The 17,508-nt window shown below is 46.1% G+C and overlaps 7 protein-coding genes across 7 annotated transcripts; 5 read left to right on the plus strand and 2 right to left on the minus strand.

Annotated features, from left to right (window-relative positions):
* Positions 1 to 72: 72 nt before the first annotated feature.
* BHQ10_006516 (uncharacterized protein) lies at positions 73 to 1,956 on the plus strand (the record flags this gene model as incomplete). Its single annotated transcript, XM_040879111.1, has 9 exons — positions 73 to 122; positions 175 to 258; positions 319 to 463; positions 525 to 902; positions 957 to 987; positions 1,041 to 1,273; positions 1,326 to 1,488; positions 1,545 to 1,758; positions 1,833 to 1,956. The coding sequence occupies 9 exons, from the start codon at positions 73 to 75 to the stop codon at positions 1,954 to 1,956; spliced, it is 1,422 nt and encodes a 473-aa protein (XP_040735020.1).
* A 440-nt stretch (positions 1,957 to 2,396) lies between these two features.
* Positions 2,397 to 3,996, minus strand: BHQ10_006517 (uncharacterized protein; the record flags this gene model as incomplete). Its single annotated transcript, XM_040879112.1, has 8 exons — positions 2,397 to 2,584; positions 2,637 to 2,955; positions 3,021 to 3,134; positions 3,187 to 3,323; positions 3,371 to 3,401; positions 3,511 to 3,611; positions 3,660 to 3,698; positions 3,753 to 3,996. The coding sequence occupies 8 exons, from the start codon at positions 3,994 to 3,996 to the stop codon at positions 2,397 to 2,399; spliced, it is 1,173 nt and encodes a 390-aa protein (XP_040735021.1).
* Positions 3,997 to 5,519: 1,523 nt separating this feature from the next.
* BHQ10_006518 (uncharacterized protein) lies at positions 5,520 to 7,817 on the plus strand (the record flags this gene model as incomplete). Its single annotated transcript, XM_040879113.1, has 5 exons — positions 5,520 to 5,559; positions 5,615 to 5,744; positions 5,802 to 7,456; positions 7,515 to 7,633; positions 7,710 to 7,817. The coding sequence occupies 5 exons, from the start codon at positions 5,520 to 5,522 to the stop codon at positions 7,815 to 7,817; spliced, it is 2,052 nt and encodes a 683-aa protein (XP_040735022.1).
* Positions 7,818 to 8,680: 863 nt separating this feature from the next.
* BHQ10_006519 (uncharacterized protein) lies at positions 8,681 to 9,181 on the plus strand (the record flags this gene model as incomplete). Its single annotated transcript, XM_040879114.1, has 1 exon — positions 8,681 to 9,181. One exon carries the CDS (start codon positions 8,681 to 8,683, stop codon positions 9,179 to 9,181), a length of 501 nt encoding a protein of 166 aa, XP_040735023.1.
* A 1,182-nt stretch (positions 9,182 to 10,363) lies between these two features.
* On the minus strand, positions 10,364 to 11,152 carry BHQ10_006520 (uncharacterized protein; the record flags this gene model as incomplete). The annotated part of the gene is made up of 1 exon (XM_040879116.1): positions 10,364 to 11,152. The coding sequence occupies one exon, from the start codon at positions 11,150 to 11,152 to the stop codon at positions 10,364 to 10,366; it is 789 nt and encodes a 262-aa protein (XP_040735024.1).
* A 478-nt stretch (positions 11,153 to 11,630) lies between these two features.
* On the plus strand, positions 11,631 to 12,542 carry BHQ10_006521 (uncharacterized protein; the record flags this gene model as incomplete). The annotated part of the gene is made up of 5 exons (XM_040879117.1): positions 11,631 to 11,664; positions 11,717 to 11,795; positions 11,852 to 11,892; positions 11,964 to 12,088; positions 12,171 to 12,542. 5 exons carry the CDS (start codon positions 11,631 to 11,633, stop codon positions 12,540 to 12,542), a joined length of 651 nt encoding a protein of 216 aa, XP_040735025.1.
* Positions 12,543 to 15,689: 3,147 nt separating this feature from the next.
* Positions 15,690 to 16,640, plus strand: BHQ10_006522 (uncharacterized protein; the record flags this gene model as incomplete). The annotated part of the gene is made up of 1 exon (XM_040879118.1): positions 15,690 to 16,640. One exon carries the CDS (start codon positions 15,690 to 15,692, stop codon positions 16,638 to 16,640), a length of 951 nt encoding a protein of 316 aa, XP_040735026.1.
* Between the last annotated feature and the right edge of the window lie 868 nt (positions 16,641 to 17,508).

Here is a 17,508-nt window from a genome sequence, read left to right on the forward strand (position 1 = left end):
GACACGATTATTTCTAATCTTTGGAAATTACATGCCAGTCCGTGATCCAAACTAAAACACCACCAGTCAAAGATGACTATCGCAACCAGACCATCGGTTCTGATCATAGGCTGCGGACCAGCGTGAGTACGCATGTATTTAGAACGATAACACATAGCTGATATATATGTCAAGCGGCCTCGGTGCGATTGAACAGTTCAAGCGCAAAGATTTCGATGTTGTAGCGTACGAGGCGAGGGACCGCGTTGGGGGTCTGTGGTACGTCGATCCTGACTATCCTTCAAAAGCTCATTTCTCATGTATATGGAATGGATATAGGAATTTCGATGCGATACCTCCGCCATGTCATATAACCTTCGCTGCGGATGGCCATGCCATCGCACTGACGGACCTGGAACGATCCGGTAGGCCAGCACCGGCTCCAACGCCAATGTATGCGGGTGTCACAGCGAATACGCCTAGAGTATATTCCAACCCCTTCATCCTGAAAAGTGCTTGTACTAGCTGACTGATTCGCTGTTCAGGACATCATGCCTTACAGATCGCACCCCTACCCGAAAGGCACAGCAGAGTATCCAAATTACGAAGTGATCTATCAATATCAACAACGGCACGCTGCGCGTTACGAGGATTACATTCGACTGAACAGAGTCGTTACTCGAGTGCGACATGCGCCCAAGGGCAGTAGTCATAACAAACGATGGTCGGTGGAATGGACGCCATCTGTAACGAGCAACTCGCCGGACGTGGGAACCAAGTTTGAGGAAGGATTTGATCATATCGTGGTCGCGAATGGGACGGATTCAAGGCCGTTTATTCCGTATACGGATGGCTTGTGGGATTGGAAGGGTGAGATTGTGCATTCTAGGTGGTATAGAAAGGCCAAAGCATTTGCGGGAAAGGTGAGTCTGTTGTGGGATTCGTCTTGGAGTTTATTCAAGCTAAGTGATTGGAAGACCGTCATGGTAGTTGGCTCTGGCCCTTCTAGTAAGCAGCCCCATTCTTGTCTTTTCGGGGTACGGTTCAGCTGACAAGTTTAGGCGCCGATATCGTGCGTGAACTCGGTATGCTTTGTGTTGAGCTATCATCTCTCGCGCCCACCAAGGTGTACCGCTCTTTTAAAAGCAAGCTTCGATACGATATCGAACAGGAAAAGGGGTGGCCTAATCACATCACGAACGTTGCACGAGTACGATCTATCGAACCACCTTCTTCTCATTCGATTACTGGGCGAATTGTCACTCAAGCAGACGAAATTCTGGATGATGTGGATGTAAGTTTCCTTCCTTTCGACTGATTTAGAATGAAACTTAGCGTGGAAATAGGTGATTATATTCGCTACTGGCTATGTAGCTCGCTTCGAATTCTGCCGCGAGTCAGATGCGCCGTTCAATAAAGCTCCCTTGGTACACCATCCGGATACACCCCCAGGATCTCGCCGCCCACCCAAGAACTCAGTCGATCAGGCCGACCTCGAAGGGGGACACCGTAAGTTTCAAACCACCACACAGGATTGGCGACCACTAACAACAGAATCAAAATAGGCGTGCACAACCTCGACGCATATCAACTTTTCTATCTCCCAGACCCAACTCTTGCATTTCTCGTCCTTCATGCAGAAGCCATTCCCTGGCCATTCTCTGAAATGCAAGCACGAGTTGTAGCGGCACATTGGAGTGGTACACCGCTCATACTAACGCCGCATCCTCAAGAAGACGATGACTCGCATGATGTGTTGGTATTGGGGCATCCGGGAGAGTAAGTCTTTCTTACACTAACTTTAGTTCCCCCCAGATGACAAGCGACTTAGCTAACCTGTCATTTTTTTAAAGGTTCACATATGCCGAGCACCTTCTCAAATTAATTGGTGAAGGAGGACCGGAAGAAATCGACGATCAGGGCAGATGGGGCGCTTGGCCAGCTTGGAAAAAGAAGATTCGTGAACTCATTGATTAGAATCAGACAATGGTATAAGGTAGATTACATCATGTCAAATAGACCATCATTTAAGAATGAGAATATGCCATCTTCACACCAAGAATCCACCTCCACTGTATTGTTTATAGATAGAGGGTTATGTATGGCCCATTGATCTGAGTCAAAGACCAATGAATTGGATGGAGAAGTAAAATTCCAGCCAGCCGCTGGCTCTTCGGCAGTTGTGCTCGTATCGTTCGGGAAAGTTTCTGCTGAGTGTGCAGATGGAGCTGGAGCAAGGGTATCTAGCATTAATGAGGAACTGTTGGATTGAGATCTATTAGTGGAGAAACTAGTGTCAACCAAATTTCTGGATGGAAGCGCTTCGGTGTCCAGGTGTTGAACGGCAGTGGCGTTCTCCCCTGATGACCAGACTGATGAACCCATTGACGACGAAGATGGCTGCTGTTCAAATGCGCCTATTTGAGAGTGATTGTTAGATGGAGGAGGTGCAAATTTCCTAGCGAGGACACGAATCGCTGCAGCTTCAGACTGGCTAGTTGAGCCATGACGGTGATCCACTGTTCGGGATACCTGAACAAGAAGCTGAGCGACAGATTTGGCCGATGGGAAGGAAGATGAGAAGACGAGCAAAAGATCAATTGCGCTAAGCAAATCCGGTCGATGTTCGAATGCCACGTTTGAGTTACGTAGCATACATGCGATAAGTGTATGTGCTGCAGCTGTGATGTGGGAAACAGCTTGAAACCCGCAGAAGCGAAGATGGCCCGTATGTCGGAGTCGAGAATAGGTTTTGATAATGTCAATTGAAAGGTGGCAGGCTTCGGATGTCGCAGAGTCGATTTCTTCTTCACTCGGTGGTGGGTTTGCCTCGAGTCCGTCGATTAGGGCTTGRCGAGCCATTAGAGTTCGAACGAATTGACAGGTCGCCCGTACGCGGCTGGAGTGAAAGAATTTCGAGTTTGGATTGGACGAGCTGTCGATTTGGGATAGAAAAGGTGGAAGGTCGCGCTCAATCTGGCGGGGAGTCAATATTTTGCCCTTTTGATGCTATTAGATGTTTCAACCGGGTTATAGAATACCTGATCAAGTCTTTCTTGAGCTCGTGTGAAGACATGATTTCTTTCAAAAGGACGGCAATCAAGAGAGAAGGCTGCAGCAGCAGTCTTTGATGGAGCGTTGATTGCAGACAGTACCTAAGTTTAGTTAGTATCAGATGGACTGACCTCAGGAACACAAAGTACCTACCTGTTCGAGAACCATGTATAATTCAGTGATCTTGACAGCCGCTGCTACGGCCACAGGTGGACTGCTCTCCGGTTGAGGTAGAATAGCAGCCTTCGTGACGTATTGATTGTCGACGATGGCAGGTAGTTCCACGCTGCCTGTTTTGACTCAGTATCTGCTCGCATGGTGGTATTAATGGACTTACACTCGGACAGCCTGATAAGTGGCGGGCGCCCCTGAGAATAGGTAAGGGAAATGTCCAGAGAATATAAAGCCCAAAAGAGCCGTGTACGGATCTGTAACTTAGCATCTTCGAAAGAAATTCATCAAGTTAAAATAGCCTACCTGTAGTGTCACCGGGTCCATATTGAAATCTTTGGTACTGCGATGCAGCCCCGTGGTAAATGCTAAGCCAATGGCTTCAGCTACGAAGCTAGAGACCGGGCCTGGAAAAAGATTAACAGCAGTCTAGTGATAATAGCAGCATGACAAACCTGTAGAACTCGTACGACCTTCGGAAAATAGTGCGAGATCTGTATGTTCTATCAGTAAACATGCGAGCCAAATCAAAATGGTAAATCACGTACGGTATAGAGCCAAGATATGGCGAATGTCAAGCTTGTTTTTACTGGATCTCAACAAGTCTTGAGCAAGTTCAAAGTACGACTCGCTGGCTTGCTCACGCTCAGAAGGCGAAAGAAGAGGTTTGGCACTCTCGACTAAACGAAGCGTCACGGCGAGAATGCTCATCAAGAAAGCTCCATATTGAGCCGTGCAGATCAACCGTCGTTTGGTGACTGCGATGAATTCCTGAGCCACCATCAGCTGCATTACTTGTTAAGAGTTTGGTAGTCTCACAGATAACATGGAAGGGGCATGCAGAACAGGAAAGAATAGAGCTAGAAGGTGGAATTGATTAGTGTCGTTACAATTTTTTTCAGAATACTGGACAACTGACGACTAGATAGATGACGGGCTATCAATTCATTCATGAGTTCCTGTGGGCAACGTTGTAGGCAGAGGTCGAAGTAATCGCACGAAGAGCGCGAAGCTCCTGTTATGCCTAAGGCACCTGCAGAATGCGATGAAAAAATAATTGCATTCTTGTCGCTTTCGGAAACTTCGACGGTCCGAAGCAAACCAAGGCGAGCGAACAATGGCATGCCTGTAGACGGTCCTGAGTGAACGATCTGGTCATCTTGATCAATCAGTAGAAGGTGAGCTTTGCCAAACTCTGGGAGTGACTGTGTTCGCTACGTTCTCTTTTAGTGTACCAAGATAATGCACAAAGAATTATGTGCTCACATCATTCAGATTTGGTCTGCTTGGTTTCTTTTCAGAGCCCACTGCTAAGGACCTGGAGGCCGATCGTTTGCGCGGTGAGTCTATCGATGAATGAGACTTTCTACTTCTTGTCAGACCCCTATTGACATATTGAATATTGAACTTCTTACATGGCATGGTCAGGGTGCACCACTACTCGTCTCCTGATATAATTTAGATAGTGTGTCAGGGATAACCGCCAGAAGATACTCACGGCGTCGCAAAGGTACATTGCTTGTTACCTTTGCTGCATCTCGAGCATGGTCTCTGGCCATCACAACGGACCTAGAGAAGAGTATAATCTTAGTGTGCATTCAGCATAGCCGGAATGAGCAGAGACATGCCTTTCGTCGCCGGCAGATATCACAGGCGACTAGCATCTTCCATCTGATGTCAGACAGATCGACGACTTCCTCGTTTTGTTCCATCTTTGCCACGCCATACAAGTTCGACCGTATAGCTAGCAACTAGCGAAAAAGAGATTGAAGAGAAAAGGATTATATTGAAGATGATGCGGGACTAGGAACTGACGTGATAATGTACAATACGATATCTGATTGGCTCAGAAGGGGATAGATAGCTGCGGAAATCGAGTGCAGCCAAAGCCGCATTTTCGCGAAAGGGTTAGGGTTATGTTCGGACACGAATCATGGAGTGGTCTATATCGTCCTTCTGGCCAAATCTTCTAAAGAGTTATTACACTTTATGTGGATACGTACTGACTAGCTTTATGCTACAAATGACTAGTTTAGCGCATTCTCCCATGTGGTTTCAGCTGCCGAAGCCCGACTGGAAAGCGGTTAAGGTTTAGCTAATCTTTGTTGCTTCTAATCACGCCATTTTGTAAGGGAACTGCAAAATTCTCGGATGGCCGAGCCTTGATATGTTTGCATTCGGCATGGCGCCATTAACAAAACCTCGCTATCCTCTGCCAATCAAGGCAAGATGTTATATAAGGGACCCGGGTGGATGGCCTTCGGATTCTGGGCCATGCGTGCTATAGCTTGTGCTCTACACTACGACCTAATACGATGGCGGCCCTGCTACCTCAGAGCGCTGGATATGCCACTAGTAAGTACCAATCGATCAAAATGAGATGAAATGAGGAATTTTAACAACCCTACAGTCTTGGTGGGCGGCGCTTTTTTCGCTGCCCTGATGAATGCGTTCACATGGGTCCAAAGGCGATACACAAATTTTGACCCGGGAAAGATTGAGGAGTTCTCTTCAGCTTCGAGGTCTGTCAAGACCGGCATGTACGTTAACTGCCACCTTTGAAAAGAGAAGCTCTCACTAATTGTAGCTGTATATAGGCTGTCGGTAGGTATCACATCTGCCTGGGTGTGGGCGGCGGTCTTCCTGCAAACCGGAACACTCACATATCTCTATGGCGTTTCTATACCCTGGTGGTTCGGTATTGGAGGTTTCGTTGAGATTGCGGCATTTTCCTTCATCTCTTCGAAAGTCAAGGTCAATGCTGGTGGAGCTTCAACATATCTCCAGGTCGCCAAGGTACGCTTTGGTGTACTAGGCCACTGGGCATACATGTTCGCCGCCCTCGTCGCGAATTTCGTAGTGGGATGCGAAATCCTCATCGGCGGCGCCGGCGTGATTACCGGAATGACTGGAATTAGCGAATATGCAGCAATTTGGCTTTTACCGCTCGTTATCGTTGCCTACGTCCTGACCGGTGGTCTTCGTGCCACTTTTATAGCCGACTATCTTCATTGTTGTATTCTCTATTCGTGCCTTCTCGTCCTCATTTTGGCAACCTACACTCGAGGCGATGCTATTGGCTCTCCAGGGAAGCTGTATGACCTTCTACTCGATGCGTCCAAGGCGGTTCCCGTGGCTGGAAACGGGCATGAGTCTTATCTCTCATTTCGGAGTGATGGTGGTATGTACTATGCGCTAACAGCTACTACCTCCTTTTTCGGCTTGTCGTTTTGTGACCAGTCATACTGGCAACGAAGCATTGCCGCCCGACCAGCGGGCACGAGCAAGGCCTTTATTTTCGCTGGCTGTTTCTTTCTTTCGGTCGGTTTGGGAATTGGGTCTTCGATGGGGTTGTCCGCAAGGGCTCTGGTGTCGAATCCCGCCTTTCCAGGCTATCCCGATGGGCTTTCCTTGACAGAGCTCAACGCAGGACTTGCTGGGCCGTACGCGAGTACAGTGATCCTAGGAAAGGCGGGTCCAGCGATGTACACCATCATCGCATTTATGGCAACTACTTCGGCGTTGTCTGCTCAGCTTGTGGCTGTCGCAACCATTTTCTCTTATGACATCTACCGTGAATATATTAGTCCAACAGCTACTAACTCCCAACTGATGAGGGTTAACCATGCTACCGTCATTGGTTGGGCCGTCTTCCTTGCTGGCATCAACACTGCCTTTGCATACATTGGTCTCGATCTCAACTTTCTGTTCTACCTAATGGCTGTTTGCACTTCCGGCAGTGTTTTTCCAATTGGTCTTCTCATGTGCTGGACCCGACTAAACAAGGCAGGCGCAGTATTAGGCGTCACCGGCGGTTTGGTCATCGGGATGGTGGCCTGGCTAGTCACAGCAGTTACTACTCAGGGCTCCATATCTACCACGACACTGACTGATAGCAAAGTCATTCTTTCCGGCTCACTGTCAGCCCTGGGCACCGGCGCTATTGTATCTATTGGGTTGTCGCTCATCAAGCCTGCCTCCTTCGACTTTGAACTTACGCGAGCTATTGGTCGAGGCTCTACAGTACCCGTCGATGCATCATCCGCATCAACAGACAAGGAACCACGAATCAATCAAAGCGCTTCCAATAACTTAGAGAAAGATCCCACTACCTATGAGCCTGCACTACACTCGGTACATGGTGGTGGTTCAACACCTGAGTCGGAGGCTCAGTACGCCTTGGAGGTAGTCAAACTTGAGCAGTCACAAACCAAATTCCGTATAATAACTGGTTTCTTACTGCTCATCATCCGTAAGTCTTGGTCACCCTGTTTTTCTGGGGGCATAAATTGCTCATCAAGCTTTCACAGTTGTCCTCATCCCGGCTCCGCTTGCTGGCACGGCTGTCGTCTATCCAAAGGGTCTCTTTATTCTGCAATGCGTGGCAGCAGCGACTTTTGCATTCGTCAGTCTTATACTAATAGTCTTTGTAAGTTTATTTTCGTCGCATGCTCTTGCCTGCAGAGCATTGAAGTGTGACTAACATTTGAACTACCTACTACTAGTGGCCTTTGGTCGAGTCACACAAGGAACTCGCCGCGATATTCAATCGGATTGCTCACAACAAGCGACTTGATAAAGGAGTTGAGCAACCTCTAGATCATAGTCCATGAATTATACAGTCTCCTTACGTGGGCAGGCATACTGACTCAAAGGACTTTACCACAGTCACTGGCTGATCTGAGGGCTGAATCTCTTCGAGGCATTGGAGGATGGGTTCATACTTCGCCCAAAAGGCATGAAGGCTTGATATTTCTTAATAATTTAATATTATAATACAATTGATACATGTGATGTACCACTTTTCTAGCCTAATCCAATACATTAACATATACGTGAAAACTCACTCGCTTCATTCGCCTGTTATATCAAGTGAATCAGCCTGATTGTTTCTTCCGTTGCATGTCTTTGTCTCGTGAATCGGCCGTGCCGGTTGAGTAACTAGATGGACAAACAATACACAGAGAGTAAAAGCATCGAATCATTCCCTTTCCCAACACCTACGAGCAACTGATTTATGATAACTATTACTGAACGACTCTGATTCTGAGTCTATACGGTGTCGCACTCAGCAGGCGAGAATCGGGCTCGTGTCGCAGAATGGCTTGTTCGCTGACGTGGTCTTAAAGGGTCTATCTGTCTGCCTGTGAACATTGAAGAGAGCTGTCTCTGTGAGAGCGCCTATTCGCTCAGCAAATTCTGCGCGAGAGTCTGAGGTAGTCAGATAAGCCGAGGTTAGTAAAGTAGCGCTATTGATTTGACGTGGATTTGATGAACTAGATGAGTAATCACTCAAATCATTCAACCAAGGTATGTGAACAACATGCTTACACTTCAAAGCGCTTATCCATTTGTATAACCGAGATACTAGCAGAATTCGTATATACAAAGCACTTCCTATCGCCTGTGGACGTTCATAACGTTTAACCAACGAAACATTCCGTACACATTTTTGTCAAATACAAATCTTCTAACCATGCCTCTCTACGAAGTCATTCACGCGATACCCCTTACCGAGAAGCAGCAAGATGAACTAGCTGAAGCAATCACAGTTATTCATACCACGGCTTTTGATGTTCTCCGATTGTTTGTTAATGTAAGGTTCGTGGACGCGTCAAGCTTGAACACCTATATCGCCGGCAAACGACGTAAAGCAAACCACATCCGGGCTGCAGTACGTTTGGGTTCACGTACCCATGAAGAGTTTTTGACTCTCTGCAGATCTATCGAGGAAGCCTGGAATCGGATCATATATGAACCGGCAAAGAGTGAACAGAATCGATACAAACTACAAACCCTAGTTTTAACACCGTTCAATCTCATTGGAATTGAGGCTGGTTTTGAAAAACCCATTGCTGGAGAGGACGGGAATTGGCTGAAAAAACATTGGGACGAATTTCGCCAAAAAGCAAACGAAGGAGACGAAGATTTTATTCAGGTGGTAAAGGAAGCCGAAGAACGAGGTCTTCTGAAGTGAAACGTCTCAACTTTGTGCTATTACCGAAGTCTCGTTGATTTTCAACCCATCACTTAATTTTTATGAACTGCTGATACGTATAATGGACTGAAGATATTTATTTCTATGTTAAATTTGATCACTCTCCAGTGTCGGTTGTTTTCCGCCGTTACACAAGCTTATCAATCTCAACACCATGGTACTTAGTCGTGTAACTGAAGGCTACGTAGGCTCGTGTTGCTGCGTAAAGATATGATTGGGAATTATTTAAACTATAGTACGTTAATTCAGTATTAGAAATCTTCTGTAGTAAACAGAGTCAAAAGCCAAGGAGTGTCTACACTATAATCCCCATGCAGGTACAGCAAAAGTCATCGCCCAACCCCATTTGGGACCAGAATGATACTGAGGCATGAATATCTAAAAGCCACTCTGAGAATTCTTGGTCTTCTATTCTTTTTCATATGACGGACATTAAAGAAATAACTAAGGGCTGTCAAGAACACGGCCGGGACAGAATTAAATGGGACATCTAGCCAGTCGAAGAGGTTGGCGGAGTTGGTTTTCAAACCGTCAGCACTTCATATACCTTCTTCAAAGAGGACCAGATATTTAGAATAGCCAAATCCCTTTTGGCACTTGCTTGACTCGGGGGCTTTGGGGGCAATTGCAAATAGCTATTACTAATATGATGTATCCTAGCGGTAATTCAAATGCTGGCATAGCACAGGTCTTCTCTCCAAAGGACGCATTTTGGATATGGACTACCGGAGGAAAGGTTTCACTGTGAGAGGGAATTATTACCTTGGTTCAGGGCAACTACGAAGACCTGATGAGCTTGAATCAGCATTCGAATTGTTCCCGAGAGGCACTTGACGGCATGACCAGTGCAGACTTCTCCGGTTTTCCGGAGAGCGACATAGTTCTGGAGCCTGCTTGTGAAATTGATTTCGATCTGTGTTCAAAATTGGGCCACACAAAGCTTCTCAATGAAGATGAGCTGCGACATCAAACCAAGGGATTTACAAGAGAGGGCTGGGGGAAGGGAGGGGGATTAGTCTATGTCCGTACAAGAAGACTTAGGTGCTATATTGAATGCGAGATAGGCCACGAATTCAGTCTCTTCAGAACCAGAAATTTCCGTGTTTCGCACCATCTGCTGTTCAATAGTGAAAGTGGAAAGTCATTTCCGAGGCAGACTCATTAAAGCTTGGAGAACATACCCTCCTTTTGAGGTCGTACATCCAATTCGTGCGTCCAGGTACTTCGGGGTTGAGTATGCAGAAACCAATAAATATGAGCCAGATCTGTTGGCTGCAAAAGATACGCCTCAATATTCTCCAACTTTTCTACCGCACCCTCCCGCTGCCACTGTCGCCGTCTAACACCACCAATCAGTTTTCCATCCACCGGACTATCAACAATGACGTGCGCCGCATGTATTCCCTGATCCTGGTACTCTCGTGCCACAATTTGCGCCAGTGACCGAAGTCCGAATTTGCCAGGTGAGAAGCTGCTCAAGCCAGGTGATCCGCGTAGCGAACCGGTGGCGCCGGTATAGATTATTGTTCCTTGCCCTCGCGCCAACATATCTGGTAAGACGCATTTGGTGGACCAAAATGCTCCAAACAAATTAATTTTGGTGAAGCCTTCAAATTCTTCCGTTGTCGTGTCCAGTATCAATCTCCCATTAACTCGTCGGGCGCCAGCATTATAGACCAGAACATGCACCGCACCCAACTCGGCGCGGATGGCCCTGAAACTGGAGATAACAGAGTCCTCTACGCGCAGGTCGGTGATGTAGTACCGTGCCGTTCCTTGGCCAAAGTCGGCGTCGATACCTTCGGCCATAGTCCGGAGTTTGTCTTCAGTGCGAGCAAGTAGTGCGACTACGAACCCTTCTGAGGTGAAGCGACGAGCAACAGCTTCGCCAATTCCGGGCCCAGCACCTACAACAGCGATGACAGGCTTTTTCCCTGGGTTGTATGACATAGTAAAGGTAATTTAGGGCTATATTTGCCGTAGAGTTAGTCAATTATTCTATTCTCTTTCTCGATCATCACTCACGTCGATGTCAAAATGTAGTGCGGTGCCCTGGGCAATTTGACTATAAAAATTACCTATGCTTGAGAGTGAAGAGCCGTCGAATGGTAACTGTGCACAAGTTAAAAGGCAGTAATGACCGAAACCATGGGAGATTAATAATCGGCTACACTTTCCAGTGATCATGATGTTCAGCCGATTGCCGAGGTTCTTGGACGACCTAATTGTTGTTTGATAACTTCCCAATATTTATATATAGATATATATTTTTGTCAAAATTAGCATAACGGTTGATGAAAGACAGGGTCCCCAGTCGCGCTTCGCACTCGCACGCTCATCGTAGTCATGCCATACGTGGAGGACGACACCACAACTTACGATTACAAAGCAACACACCAGCGAACAAGGAAGGAACAATAAAACCAAAATGGGCAAAAAAATCGAGTGCTATATTGATTGCGGTACGTCTTAGTCAAATTAATTGACAAATAATGCTAAAGCCTTGAATGGCAGTCTCTCCCTATAGCTTCTACGCCTTTTCCTATCTCCAGAAAAACAGACCTGCACTGAAGAATCTAGGCGTTGAGGTCGAGTATGTATTCACGATAATTACCACCATCCTAGAAACTAATACTTTTACACTAACAGATTCATTCCCGTTTTCCTGGGTGGTATCAACGTGGGAAGTGGTAAGCCCATCCCATCATCCGTCCCTTCATTTTCCCAAATTTAAATTGGAAGTCAATTAACAATTGAAAAGGAAACAAACCTCCCTGGACCCTTCCCGCGAAAGCGGCTTACGCAAACTTCGACGGCAAACGTGCCCAGAAGTACTTCGGATTTGACTTTGAAGTGCCCTCATTTTTCCCTATTTTGTCTTTGCTGGTATCGTCATCTGGCCCATTAATATTATCTAAAATGCTGAAAAAAAGGATAGCCCCAAAGAGCCCTGACTTATATCAAAAAGTCCTACTCTCAATCCACATTTGAAGCAGCCTTCTATGCGTGCTTTGACACAATGTGGAACGGCCAGCTTGATATTTCGAAGCCGGAGCATCTAACTACCAGCTTATCCAAGGTCTTCTCTTTAGAGAAGGAAGTTCAGGATATTATTGCTGCTGCCGGGTCACCACCGATTAAGGCTCTGCTGGAAATTGTGACAGGGCGTGCTGTGAAGGAGCTCGGTGCATTCGGGTGTCCTTGGTTTTGGGTGACGAACGGGGAAGGCATAGGAGAGCCCTTTTTTGGGAGTGACCGATGGCATTATATGTGGAGATTCTTGGAGTTGCCTTTTGAGGATCTTAGACTTATTCCATCATCTGAGAAGGTAAAGCTTTAGTTGGGGTCTGTTAACTATGGAGAAACAGGTAGTAATTCACTTGACTTACAAATTTGCACATACAAATTATCAATGTTCGCTCCACCAACTTTGTGTGCGGTAGATCACATTGTCGGTCTAGCATTTCGATCGCAATTCATCCCTTTCAGTTGCTTTTACCATCAAATGTAAAAGGGTTTCTGTGTTTCGTTCGGCCGCGCTGCATGGCTGCTACATACTGTTACTTCGTACTTCTCGTCGTCATAGTTGTACAAATTAAGGGTAGTCATGGAAGAGATTTATGTAAAAGATGTAAATTTTATTATACAATTTTGGGAGAGTAATTGAGTTGCTTGTGGATGAGTCATACCTGAATTTTTAAGTTACCTAAGTACATGTATTTATCGGATTCCCGCGCAAATATTATAACCAAGCCAGATACCGGTGAAACTCGACCCAATATCCGCATTCCATGCCCCAATGTCAGCCATTATGACGCCATTGCTGGCTGCAATGCTGGTGCAAGTATGACTAGAGGGCACCAAATAGAAAGTGTTACAGTCCGATACCATACCAGTCTCATATGGTGTGAGCGTCGTGACTCCGCTTTTGGAACTGATAGTAGTGAAAGTTGAAAGCGTAGTTGGCGATGGAGTATATCTAATGATATCAATGCAGAGATATTTGCCGAATCCAATATGAGTATAGTCGGTGTTAAGCAGGGTCTTAAGTATAGAAAGTGATAGGAGAAATTCCGGCAGCTCTAGCAATGGTGAAACAAGTATCTCCTGAGACCATAAGATATATTTGTTACATATGGATGTTATGCCGTTTAATTAGGAGAGGGGTTACTGACTCCATCGCCAGTGCTGATCGTAGTGGCTTGTTGCACTCGCTGCGCAAGTAGTAGTTGCTGCCGCTGTTAAAGTCGAATTGTTTGACCCAAAATCTACTTTGAACACAGTACCAAAATCTATAGTCAAGCTTGCAGGTTGATCCATCAGCGGCCAACAGGTTCAAGCTATTATTTCAGGTCCAGATTTCTCAACCATGACTATCTAATATCAAGGCAAAAAAGAAATGTAGAAGTCTACTCAGCTTTCAAAATCCGTCGTCGTGATTCTTACCATATCGTGTCCTCTGCACAGGTCATTCCTGTAGGCCCGTTCATCCACCCACTGCAATGCGAAACAGTGATAGGAAAAGGGGTGCCTGGAACAGCACCAGGTAAGCTCTTGCTGGACCAGCTGCCAAAATGGTAGCGAGGAAGTTTGCAAGCACTAAGAGTCTCAATTCGGAACATGAAACTATCGGATTGAGTGATTTAGATAATAGTAGCACCGGAACAGGGGGCTATGCCTTGGTACCTATTATTGATATAACTATGTAGATATTCAACTAAGTGTCTATCAGCTTCCCCGAACGAATAGCTTGTGCATCTTTCATGCTGGATTTTCAACAGCATGCATGCTAGATATGCATCGGCCACTCATCAGACACTGTCTAATCTGGCGTATGGTATTGTTATACGATCTATGGCTGCCCTGCCTGGAGACTTGGTAGTGTGTATTATTGGCAAGTCATCTGATAAAAGAAAATGAACCCGGACCTTTCAACGGCATGATTCGCTAATATTTGCAAGGATATATTTAACATCATAGAGATAACAGTCATTATTGGCGGTTTAGTATAAGTACTAGCGCTGTCAAGGCGCACATCATGCACTCCAAACGGCACCGTAGGCTGTGGAGAGAGCAAACAAACAGCCAACTGCTACCCAATTTTCATGTTCCTGCTTCTCGGTAAGGCGGTCTCTTGCCCATGCATGGATCAAAGGGTGCGTCGAAATGGCTAACTTGCCTTCATAGCTATCGATGGCCACTAGCGAGAATGTTTCAAGCAGGGAAATTGCTTCGATCAATCGAATTAAATCCCATGATATACTTCCTACTCGCAAGAGTCGCGATTAACGAGATACATGCCATTCTGTTAATGCATATATGTCATTATCTTCGGGTTCCGTCTTGGCTATATATATCCATTGTAAATAGCTTTCCAGACTATTTCTAACAACAGCGAAACAGGAAGACGATTCGGTCCGTACAATCTAAAAATTGGCAGAAGTCCAATGCATCCTTAGCAGACTCTGTATCTGACGATCGTAGGATTTTAATCGAAGCCTCGAAATGTCGCGAAAGTATTTCCATACCGCGACGGAGCCTGCAAGGGCCTGAAAGCGAGCAATCGTTTTCGCTGTTTGCTGAAAACTTCGGGGTAGTCTTTCAGCGTGCGCTGGCTGCGTGCTACATGACCCAGCTTGTGTTATTGCAAGCAGGCGTGATTTCAGAGTTTTGACAGCAATTGAGTCGTCGTTTCGATATCCCTTAAATGGGAAAAGGAAAAGCAAAAAAAGCAAAAATTGACCAGTGCCGGGCTCGATCCGGCGACCTTATGTGTTAAGGTTACTGTACAGAACAGTAATGTTAAACATACGAGATAACCAGCTACTCCAACCGGCCATGGGTTACCGACCACTATTTTGGATATTCATTCATTTACAAATGTTGATTCCTGTAAATATTCGGATTCCCCTCCGCTTTGTTGCAAGGAAATCCACACTGAGAGCGCTCGCACCACGTCCCCGATGAATGAACAATCCTATAAGTTTTGTCCCTGATACAGGCGACAGTATAGACTAATTAGACTGCAAGGTACGGTTGTTGAATAGCAATTGAGTCAGGTTAGGGCACACCGTATGTTAAGTTACAAATGACTCATATAGACTAACCAGAAACCAAACAGTGCAAAAGAAGCAAACAATTTAAATCGTCCTAACAAACAATGCAAACCTGTTTTCGCCCTACTAATGTTACATTTTAACACATGAAACCATTCGAAATGTCTTATAGAATATTAAAATGTTTGCACATTAATGATGCCTCGAAATCACGTCACAAATTTGCACGATGAAGGCGTCGACCAGCTCTGATTTAAGTGGCTATGCGAGCGCCAACCGCGAGTATAAATATCGACCCGCTTCGCCACCTGTCTAACACGGATTTGCTTTCAAAAACATATAATTCATATTGCGAACGAATTGATTGGATTGCCGGGTCAGGTCGAGTTCATAGCCCATAAGTCTCGGAAATTCATAAAACACCGCTCACAATGTCCTCAATCCTCGCCTCAAACCCTATCCTCGTCAACATTGGCACCCACTCTCTGGCGCTCTATGCCCACGGCCCAGAACCAAGCAACACCAAAGAACCCGTCGTCCTATTTATCTCCGGCGTTGCATGCTCCAGCCTCAACTGGGCAGCCGTGGTCCGGCTTCTTCCTCCATCGCTGCGAAGCTACACTTATGACCGTTCTGGGTTCCGCAATTCCGAGCTCTCGCCTCTCGAGCCCACAGCCGAGAACGTTGCTCTGGAGCTTTCGCTATTGGTCAAGAACGCTCCTATAGAAAACCCTCTGATTCTCGTGGGTCATTCATGGGCTGGCGTGCTTATCAGTGAGTTTATCGCCCTCACAGGCAATGGTCCGCATATCGCTGGCCTGGTGCTCGTCGACGCCAACCACGAGACCGCACCATTGGTTCTAGACGTAAATGATCCAAATCTTTTGGCCATTTCTGAAGGTCTCGATTACTATTCCGGCATTGGTGTTGCGGCTGAACACAAATTGACGCAGGAAGAATGGGATGCATTGCAAAGCGACCAATCAACGGAAAAGTATAAATTGACTGCGTACAAGGAGGATGAAGAGCAGTACATACCAAGCTTTGAGACACTACGGAAGAAAGGATTGAGCAAGAAGCAGCCAATAGTTGGAGACAAACCGGTGTTTGTTATTGGCAGCTTGCGGAGTAGGGATTGGACTGGGCTGTACAACGCGGGTGTAGAAAGAGGCAATGGCACTGAAGAACAGAGGAGTCTCGTTAGAGAGTTGATCAGGACGGCCGATGAGAAGAGTGAGAGTTTAATGAAGGAGTGGTTGAAGATTTCGACAAGGAGCACGCTTGTGTTTGCCCGCGAGAGTGGGCATTTTATTCAGTTCACTCAGCCGGATGTTGTTGTTGATGGAGTGAAGTGGGTTCTGGATCAATCGAAAACATCTTAGGTGAAAAGCACCCATAATTTGACATCAAAACCAACTTTATGATTCAAGATATCTTGATAGGGAGTGTAATGTATCCTGAGTAAAGCTAATTTCAAAGGCAGCCTCTGCTATACCATGATGTGCCTAGCCAACCAACCACTTAACATGATTCAGAACCAGATTAAACCAACACTTCACGAATCAGAAACATCCTAAAATTGAGTACGTAACCTCTGTCCATGAACTTTCGTTGTTGTCGGTAGTACCCGTCACGGTTCAATCTTCTAAGGTTTGTTCAATGTTACCAGTCGGCATCTGTCTCATTATGTAGCACACCCACGATTCGTCGATTCGACATTTCAGGAAATTATCCTTGAACGTGCTCCTCTAATAGCTATAAACACTTTTCATATAGCCTTACACAGTATAGTCGCCATCAAGTACGCCCTTTTAGCGGCCAAGCCTGACAACGCTGATCCCCGAAGGTTAATTAGCCCTAACTCCATCCGCCATAGTTCACTTTTGCCCCTGAACCCCTCTTTACAACAGGGAAGTGCAATTGGCTACCAACGCGCAATAAGACACTGAAGAATTGCTATCATCCATACCGTATACGGCAATGATTGACAACTCGGCCTTTTTGGCAGTTTTTGGCTTTTCTGTATTCAATTTTGGGCCGTGGGAGACTCTCCGCATTAGATTAGGGCAGTGGCGTTAGTCTCAATTTGGTCTTAGCACTGATATTAAGGTATCCCGTTCGCGAGACAGGATCCCGTGCGAACCTTGAAGCTTGCTTTTTGGGTTCTCCCCTGTCCGCCTAGCTTTCTACATATTGTATATCCATAGGACTGACTCGAGAGTATTCATGAAGATCGTCGAAACATTCACG

Source organism: Talaromyces amestolkiae (assembly GCF_001896365.1).
Source record: "Talaromyces amestolkiae strain CIB chromosome Unknown scaffold12.1, whole genome shotgun sequence".
NCBI classification, from domain to species: domain Eukaryota; kingdom Fungi; phylum Ascomycota; class Eurotiomycetes; order Eurotiales; family Trichocomaceae; genus Talaromyces; species Talaromyces amestolkiae.